A 10,261-nucleotide genomic window follows, 5' to 3' on the forward strand; every position below is an offset into this window, starting at 1 on the left:
CCTGTAGAGCTGAACTTGTGAGAAACAAAAGGCCAGAATTTTCAGACAAACATAGAAGGAAAAGATTAATTCCTATACCTATTTAATCATGTTTACTCATAGTAGCGATGACTTAGATAGCAATTAAAAATCTTCATTTGGCATTTTAAAAACCACATTGAACTATATTTCTAAAAACTGTTTATATTCAAGGATGTTCTGTCAAGTAGTTCTAAAGCAGTTGCGTTTCCCTTTTAAAAGAGATGCTTATGAATGTGTTTAAATTTTTGTTTGTGGAAAGTAACAAGTTAAAAGATAATACTGGTTTATGTACAGCTATTGTGATTTTTCTGTCTTCTCCATCAGGGTGTCAGTGTGGAGGCAGTTGATCCTGTATTTCAAGCAAAAATGTTGGATATGCTGAAACAGACAGGAAGGTAAGTCACCCTAAAGAGGGCTGACAGTCACAAGTACTCCCTGCGTGTTGTTTAGAAGAAACAGTTGCCTTTCTGCAAAGCTAGTCATCTGGGAACTATTAATAACGTTTAGAAAGAAAGAATTGGCCCAGAAATCTAGTGAGTAGCTTAGCATGTAATTCAGTCCACCTCATGCTTCTCTATAGTCAGGAGATTGTAACTCATGTTAAACGTACAGCTTTGATTATAATCTTTCCTTGCACAGAAACATTACAGTGCTGCTCAATTTAGTATAGGCAGTTACTAGACAGTAACTGTTTAAAAGATTGGGTTTTAAAAAATTTTGTATAAGATCAAAAAATTGCAAAGTTGGGGCTTATGGGCAATTTTAATAAAAAGAAAGGGAAAATTATTTTGTAAAAGATCCTAGTATTTAAACAAATTTTTATTTCACTCCTACCTCTCAACAGTTGTCGTCTGCTTGCTCAAATTCTTTTACTGTGGGAAAAACTTCAAAATTAATGTTAGCAAAAGGCTCAGCAGCTGAACAGAACAGTGCAAATTGCTTTTTGACTGAGTTCCTAGTTCTACTGCTGGTTTAATTGATATTTAATCCCTTCCCACCGTTGGTTCCCGTTGTCCATGTCTGAAATGGACTTTTTGCCATGAAAATTCAACCCTCTGCGCCAAGGAGTTAAAGACTAGATATTTACTCAAGTGCTGAAAGGGTAAAAACTAGTTCAGAGAAGGTGTGGTAACAGAGTGAAAAACTGAAAGCATCATCTACCACTGATAATATGCATCCCTTAATGATAGCCCTCTTTTGTCACGTTTATTCATGTCCATGTTTTCACCATACTGTGATGAGTAATTTAAATACTTCTAGTGGTGTTTTTTTCACAGCTCATCCTAATTTATGCCCTGATACGTGATTATTTCTTCTTGTTTTCTGTGGTTTTATTTTTAAGTATCTTAATGTCCTCTTTGTTTCAGACCTGAGATGGTTGTTGGTTGGTATCATAGTCACCCTGGCTTTGGCTGTTGGTTGTCTGGTGTAGATATCAATACTCAGCAGAGCTTTGAAGCCTTATCAGAAAGAGCTGTTGCTGTGGTGGTGGATCCCATTCAGAGCGTAAAAGGAAAGGTATAGTAAGCTTGCTTTTCTTTTTTTAAAGTATTTCATTAAGGTTTAATATAGAAGCATTGTAAATATGTATAAGTTCCTTTTTTCTAGGCCCGTTCTGCATTAATTGATAAAAAAAGTTCTCAATTTAAATGAGAGTTTTTATTTTATTCTGCATCTCATGTCAGCAGTCCTTAAATAGACTGGAAGTCTTTAATATTGTCACTACACATAACCAATCATAGACCTTCCTTATTATTTTGCTATTCAGGAGTCACTCAACATGTTTGCAGTACTTTGTTTCAGATACTGCATTTTAGCCACAAAATCTAAGATGAATTAACTACCAGATTGGAACAGGCTCAGCTCCTTATTGTGGGTACTGAAGTGGCATTGATTTATAGGCTTTGTATATTATGGCCTTTAGTGTCATTTCTATTCCAAATGTTCTGGGCAATCAAACTTTATAGAAGACTTGATATCAAGCATTTGAGTTTTTGAGCAGTGTGCAGATAAATTATTAGGTATGCTAAATTATTATGGAAAGCGATTAACTTGCAAAGCATATTGGGTTATAGTTGTCCTTTGTTGAAATCTCTTTTGTTCTTGTTTAGTTCTCCTTTTATTTCTTTCTAGCCCCATATGCCATTTTCCTATTTCCTGCCTCATGACAGCAGGGAGCAGCTCTATTATCACCTTCACAGAGCTGTCTGCAAATGTGAGAGGCAATTCGATTTTGCTCAACCACAGGGAGAGTGGATTAGAAAAACTACAGAACATACAGAAATTGGCTAGGTGGTTTACTGCTTTAAAATACTGCTGAGGTGTTTTGTTTGAGCATGTACTCTCATTGTATTGTAGAATAATTATTGAAACGCATCATGGTATGTATGAACTATATTAATATAAATTTAGAGATATTTAAAAAGTAAGCGTACGTCTTCTGTAAAGCTTTAGTATCTTATTTCCTGTGAGACAGATCATATTGAAGCTACCAAACAATTCCACTAAGGATTCCCTTAATTTTATAACAGAATATCTGAAGCTACAGTTGCATTTTCAGCTGTTGGTTTTCTTTAAATCTGATTTTTATAGTAAATTTGTTTACGTAACAAGAAATTAAAAAATTAATAGCTTCTGCTTGTTTGGAAGCTATTAGACATCTGAATCAATTCAGCTCCCCATAAAGAGTAGAGGAAAATTTGGAGAGTTTTTCTGGGAATAAAAGGCTATGCAGTAGAATATCTAATTACTCACTGCTTATTTTTTTCTATAACTTTTTCCCTTTTTTTTTCTTGTTTTCCCACTCCAATAAAAGCATTGAAATAGGATTCTTTTTATTTTGTCAAAATACAATTTTTGTGACTGTTCTGGTAATTAGTTTAGACCTCATTAGCTATTAAATCTGTTAAGGAGAAGAACCTTCCCAGTAAGTCATGCTACTGTTATACCACACTTGCTCACTAACTGCTTTTTTTTTGAAAAAAATTTTTGCTACTGTTGTTTGACACAGATGTCATCATTGACGGTCTTCGTTCTCTTCAAGAAAATATTATTTGGCGTATTTGTTTTTAAGTGTGAGTAATTTTGTCCATCTAAACATTTCTGGAATTCTTTGTCCATCTAAACATTTTTCAGTTGCAGCTGTTCTTATGGCATTGCTGCCAGTACTAGAGACCACTGGAAGTCTTGTAATGTTTGGTTTTCGTACGTGTCTAGCTGCTGCAGTCAGATTAAATTACATTCTCTGGTTTTGCATTCAAAAAAGAGTTTACATCTCATGTTCCTGGCAAGTGCATCCTTAAAAGCTTAGAAATAGAAAGAATCCCCAAATTACGAATACCACTTCTAATGAATGTCCTGATTTTGAGAATGAGATGGAGCTATGGAATGTGATCCTGGTTGGCAAGATCACTTATATTAAAGTGTATTTTGATTTTAAATTAACTGAGACAAGAACAGACATATTAGAGCTCAAGGGGATTTCTTAGGTCAAATGTGACTGCTTGATGTGCATGACTGCCTTAGTATGGCATCTAGTGCCTCTTTGTACGTTAGACAACTTGAGCTAAGCCTAAATCAGAGAAGTACCTGCTGTTTCTCAGTGCCAGCAAATGAACTGTTAGCAGAGGTCATTTTGTTGGTGTAGTAGATGCTATACTTGGTGGGGTTTTGTTCATCTATGTAGTTACGGGAGTCCAAGATCATTGCTCATTATACCTTTTACTAGCATAACTGGCATAAAATTTTAGTGAACATGTGGCACAGAAGATTTTAATATGGTATGTTTTGACTGAGATTAGATATATTTAAAAACAAATTCCAAAGTAACACATTAGCTAATTTTAAACCTCCCTCAGGGCAGGTCTGTGCCCACATATATTGCTGTGGCTTATAGTCAGTGAAGCAGTCATGGTTGTGCTAGTGAAGAATAACCAGGGCAGAGGTTATTTTCATATGTCAGGAAGTTGAAATGAATTTTGATGAGGAGTCTCAGGTTCACCTTGACTAGCTAAAGCATTAAAAAGCAGCTTGCCCTGTCACTGGTAGAAAGCAAAAACTTGTTAACCTCTTTGTTAGCTGTCCTCGTATGGTTATATGAGGTTCCAAACACAGGGGTATATGATTGCAATTTAAAGATAAGAATAAATACAATTCTTACCAGTTTTAAATTTAAGAAATATGTTTCCTAAAAGCCAGTGAGGAAAAATAAGTAATAAAATCCTTATATAAAAACAACCCCCTTGTATAGATCTGTGGACTAAGTGTCAACTGTATTAATGACCATTTTAGGAATGGGATATTACTACGCAAATATAGTAGGACACATGAAGGGCAAGTAAGTTTGAAGGGCGAGTAAGTTTGAAGGGCGAGTAAGTTTGAAGGGCGAGTAAGTTTGAAGGGCGAGTAAGTTGTTTGAAGGGCGAGTAAGTTGTTTGAAGGGCGAGTAAGTTGTTTGAAGGGCGAGTAAGTTTGAATACCAATCTTACTACTTCACATACATATTCTTGCACACACAGAATGCTTTTTCATTACTATGTACCATATATTTCAATTTAATAATGTTCTAGCTGTCTGTAAAATATACTCACAACAAACGGATCACTGAGCTTTAGATGAAAGGCAGTGTTAATAGAATCCGGAGGGAAAAAGCTTTACGTTTTTGCTTTCTTTAAATTATTGGAAGATTTATTTCTATGAATGAAATCAAAGAAAAACATGCTGAAATATGGCCAGTGGGGCAACCTGGCTAGCTATTGCTTCATCTTGTACTTACTAATAAACCTTTCTTTTATGCCCTTCAGTTCCCCAGTTTGTGCAATGGAAGTTGTAGTACATTTTTAGAATATTCTACAGAAGCAGTAATTTCATTAAAGATCTGGAATAAAGCTAAATATTGACATTTTGTATTTATTTCCAACATACATTTTGAAATGTCTGTACAAAGAACTTGCATACCTTTTGCCAAATGGTAAAAATAAATTTTTTTTAGACCTTAACTTAGCAGCTGTTCCTCACCTCTTAAGGAAAATATAACTACACTAAACCCACTCTAATGATAGTATCTTTAACTCCACAAGCATTGATTTACTGTGTTGCATTCATATATGTTAAATTAAGAGTAAACTAGTGGGTTTTTAAACTGTTTTAAACTTTAAATCTTTATTATTAAAAAGTGACCATTTAAAATTGTTTGTTTTTCTGAGGCTGTTTATTGCTTTCCCTTGGTTAATAATAGCTGGTGTACAGATCAGTAAAATACCCAAAACTGTCAGATGTCCATTTTGTACATGTGGTCTTTAGTAGGATATGTAGCAGGATCTCTTATTCATACAGCAAGATTTCATGTCAGTAATACAGTAATTTTTCCTAGTAAGGCACTATCTGAAGTATTTATGGGAATGTCTGCTGGTTTGTGGCAAACCTTTTTTTTTAATTGTTTGCTGAGGAAAAGACATGTCTTTGCAATAACTTCTTATAAATTCTACTTTACATGTCAGTCACCTCCTGACAGATGAAAACAAATGTACTATGCATCTTAATCTTGTGCTCAAACCATATCCTGCCACTTTTATAAGAGGTTTTTGCTATGGTATTTTATCCTTATCTTAATCTCATTCAAAGGATGCAAGGAGAAAAAGTCATATACATTTATGTAGCCAGGGAAATAAAATAATTCCAGTTGTAAATGATCTCAGGAGATCATGTAGTCCAACTTTGTGCAGAGTGTCAACATGGAATTCAGACGAGCTGAATTAGATTTTTGTTCACGTGAGTCTTGAGATGCAACAGCTTCATGTTCCAATACTTAATTATTCTTGCAGGGTTCTTTTCCCTCCCTCATTTATAGTCAGCAGCTCCCCCTTTCAGTTTATTCCTACTGTCTTCTGCCATATATGTCATTGAAGAACTGTGGTCTGAGTAACCTCTTCTGGAATTGAAAGGTTTGATACTTCAAAGAGTAGCCAGAATATGGGCTGTAGTTTGAAACCATTTTGTTCAAGCAGTTTCTTTTGAGTGGAAGTCGTAAATTGCTTTCTTTTGTTCAATTTAGAAGGTTGTTATAATTTCATTCTAAAAGGAGTAAAAATGCAATGAACTTTATAATTTTTTCTATTACTTATTTTTAAAGTGTGAAAATAAAAAAAATCTTATCATGCTTCTAGAATTCCAAAAGTATTTTTTTAAGTATTGTTTGTCCTAAAATAACCATTAGATGGAGAGAGAGAAAGATGGATGGATGGATGATGGCTTTAACCTCCTTGTACAAATGAAGACCTGAGGAAGAAGAGAGCTTAGCTGAGTTGCTGCTGTAGGTCCATAGCAAAATTGTCTCTGTCAAGGTCATCTTGAACAGGGTGAAGGTCTCAAAGTGCTTTTGAGCTCTTAACAAAGACAAATAATATATTTTTTAAATATATATTCCGATTTCTATTTAGAATTAACTCTATTTAGAATGATAAAGCATTCTACACTTATTGTGAAAGTGTGGTGCCTCAAATGCTGTACTTGGAAATTTTATAGCTTTCCAGCATGTTTGTAATTCTTACTGTGCAGTAAGTTTTTATGTAGTCACAGAATAGAATATCACTGTGAAACCAACAGATCACATAGTTGAACAGAGCTTTTTCTTTGTTTGTTTGCTGGATGACCTGTTCTGGTGACCTTTTACATAAACCACTCCTCTTCCTCTTTTTTTCTTCCCCTATCTAGGTGACAACCTGTGTGTAATTAGTTATGTATATGAGCAATATGTTTTTGTTAATATCCTATTTCAGTTTTTAACTCTTCAGAGTAACAGATGGTCATTTTGTTAAGTGCTCACCAGAAGAACAGCAATTTGCAAATAGTTTTTATCTCTTCTGCTACTTTAATGTGTTACTTTTATGTTGCAGTTTAGATTAAATTTTTTATATACTATGCTCAGCTTGGTGACATATGTGGCGAAAGACAGCTGAATTCCTTGTCTGAGACAGTTTTTGTGTTGCAGATCCTCCCAATTTATCAAGATATATATATGGGAATGGTTTTGTAACTTGGAAATTACTTGATATTCTAGAAGGGTGAAACCAAAAGCAGACAGATTTAACAATACTTCTCTGAATGTCAGAATTACCATCTAGCCTCAAGAATGCTTCTGAGGGATTTCATGTTTTCAAACCTCCACTCTTTTATCAGAGTGCTATTATTTTCCCTTTGAACCTGTACTTTTGCCTTGTTTGTTCAAATTAACTGCAGGATTGGAGGAGATGATGGCTGTTTTTAAGAGGATGACAAGAAAGCCATCCTTAAAATGAGATGGGTGGAGAAACTACTGTAATGCTTGAAATTTGAAATTGAATTTTGTGCATTAAGAATTAGGTTTGTAAGAACTTAAAGTAGATTGGAATTGCCCAACAAGATTTACTTTATATACCCAACTCCCTTTTCCCACTTCATGCATTTGTCTTAATAACCTTTACCATAACAAATCTTTCCTCGACATAAGTGAATCCCTAGACAAAGCTTGAAAGTATTAATTAAAAACAAGTGAACGAAATGATAAATTGATGATACTGTCACTACTGCTTTGGAAACATATCTGTTTATTGTGAATTATTACGTAGTTTATATTTTAAAAGAAAATATATTTTTAAAAGTGATACCTGCAATTATCAAAATATTTTATACCTGGAACAACTTTAATTATTGCTAACACTTTTCTTTTGTAAAGTGAAAAATTCTAAAATATAGAATATAACTATAATGTAAATGTAACAATGTATAATTTTGTTTGAAATTTCAAGGGTAGATTTCTGTACCTTTTGTATAATGTCTAGTACTCTTACAGTACTGTGCTATTTCTTAATGTTGACTAAACGGTGCATTCATTGCAGTAACCTGCATATCAGAGATGGAAATATCCCTAAATCTGGGCAAGTGTTGTGATAGGAGCCTGAATTGGAGAATAAGGAAATGAATGTTTTTTTCTGAGTTTGATTAGTGTTGATTCAATAAAGATGCTCTTTTTCCTGAAGAATCATGTTTGTAGATGAATTGCATCCACACTACAGTGTAGGCCGCTCAGTGTTTTCAGTTCATGTGTTTTTCCATATGTAAGCATAAAATCCAAAGTATTTAATTGTTTTATTACTGCCAGTATACCACTATTTTATTACTGTTTTGTTTGAAACCTGTCCTCAAACCAGGACAAAACCCAGCGTTTTTTATAGTGATCGCACATATTCAGAAGAACATTTTGCATATTTTACTTCCTAATTTTTAATGGGATGTTGAAATTGTTACTGTCAGTGCTGGTGCTCTAAATTTTGTTCTGCAATGTCCTTTGGACTTGCTGTGATTTAATTGAGTGATATATGTTTGCCTAAACCATTTACATAGGTTACTTCAGTTCATGCCCTTCCATAAAACAAAAAAGTTCCAAGAAGTACTAAATGTTTAATTTCCTTTTGCTGTGGTTGATGTAGAATAGTCCATTTATCTTCATTAAGGCATACAGCTTTAAAACTTGTGGCTTTGCTATTTGGGAGTTATGGATGCATGCCCTCACTTGTCAAGATAAATGTATTATAGTGCAGTTCTCTCCCCTCCTTGTATGGATATTCAAGTTGTACTGTAGATTTGACCACAAGTAAGTAATTCTCCAAGGGTAGAGAAGGAAAATGCACATACTCCTAGGAATATATTTTTCCAGAGCTAAAATTGACATTTTATAAATAATTTCCATGTTGCAAACTTCAAACTCACAATCACAGCAATTCAGTGATATGCATTTGGCATGAGTCAGTTTCAGTTCTTCGTGCTTTCCATTGGAAATGGCATAAAAAGTAAGATTTCTTTGAATTTTTTATGTTGTGGGCTTACAGGGGACAGAAGATGTTCTTCACTTGTGGTTGTCTAACAGTGCATGGCAGCATAAATAACGAAATGGTCATAAACCCAAGCTGCACTTCTCAGGTCACATGTTCCATTTAATTTTTAAAGAATCTAGAAACAAACTAAGCAGCTGATAACAGGTCAGTTGCAGGTGATAAAAGATATTTTAGATGGGACATTACTTCTTTTTCCACACCTGGTATAACCACATTATATCCTTCACAGAGTTGTCTTTAAGCACTGGTATGTTTGTTCATGAACATATGACATAAACAATACATTACTATTACAATTTCAAGGACGTAATACATTTGTAAAGATAGTCACTGTATGTCATAGATTCTTCACTGGAAAAAATATTGATGTTAGAAATTCCTTTAAATAAAAAAGGCTGACTTACTTCTACTTCTACTTCTTACTTCTACTTCTACTTCTTACCATTGAAATATTGTTGGTCTTGCAAAACAGAACTGTTTCTTTTGGTACTCTTTTGTAGATTTGGTATTGGAGTGGTTTAATAGGATAAAGTGTGTAAAGTACTCTTGAAATTATATTATTTTTTTTAATACCCCACAAAGTTATGAGGACTGTTTTAGTGAAAATGGAAATATATATATGGCATTCACACTCTCAGAAGAAGTCAAAATAAGTCTAACAAGTAAGCATCCTAAATTTTAATAAAGCTATTATTTTAATTAGTATGTACAAACTATGAAAGGTCAAATTTTTTTCTGGTTAGCAATTGAGGACTCCAGTGCTTGTCTTAGATTGTGAATAACTATGAAGCATATTAATTACAGCCATCCTCAAATTTCTTAAGTACATGGAGATAATTATAATTTTTTTTCTAAAAATACATTATGTGGGCTCTACTGTGGGTTGTCGACCCCAGGGAAATGCTTAAAAAATGCTGTATAGTTATTGTTTTTTTAGATTATTATGCTTTTTGAAGCTAAGACAGATGTACAAAAAGATGCAGTTTTTATTTTGTATTGGCAGCTTCCAAATATTTAGTATCTATTTCCAAGAGCTGCAATTAGTAAAGCATCCATGGTACTGAAATCCACACATCCCACAAGCTAATTATATTTGCAAGGTCAGATTGAATACATATTTTCAGAAAAATAAAGGGTTATATAAATGTGTCTTCTACTTGGCTGTTATATCACAGTTTGTTGATCTGGAGTATAATGTGTACAATTCACAAATTTGTCTGATAACAGAAAGTGGTGTGTGATTGTGTTTATTTTACTAACCAGTATATTCACAGCAATCACTTCCAAATATCTCTCCAGTAAAGATGTGTTAATTACAAAACAGACAAGGTCTTCTATTATATTAAAGCTACTAACAAGAAGACAGCAGG

The 10,261-nt window shown here is 33.8% G+C and overlaps 1 protein-coding gene across 1 annotated transcript in view; it reads left to right on the forward strand.

The window, feature by feature from the left end:
* Nucleotides 1–10,261, forward strand: part of PSMD14 (proteasome (prosome, macropain) 26S subunit, non-ATPase, 14) — a 46,785-nt gene that overhangs the window by 23,443 nt on the left and 13,081 nt on the right. The window contains exons 5-6 of the mRNA XM_009996286.1: nt 346–416; nt 1,389–1,539. Coding sequence (XP_009994588.1) covers nt 346–416; nt 1,389–1,539 — 222 coding nt within the window. The remainder of the gene's footprint in view (nt 1–345; nt 417–1,388; nt 1,540–10,261) is intronic.

Source organism: Chaetura pelagica, unplaced genomic scaffold, assembly GCF_000747805.2.
Source record: "Chaetura pelagica isolate M959 unplaced genomic scaffold, ChaPel_1.0 scaffold3, whole genome shotgun sequence".
NCBI classification, from domain to species: domain Eukaryota; kingdom Metazoa; phylum Chordata; class Aves; order Apodiformes; family Apodidae; genus Chaetura; species Chaetura pelagica.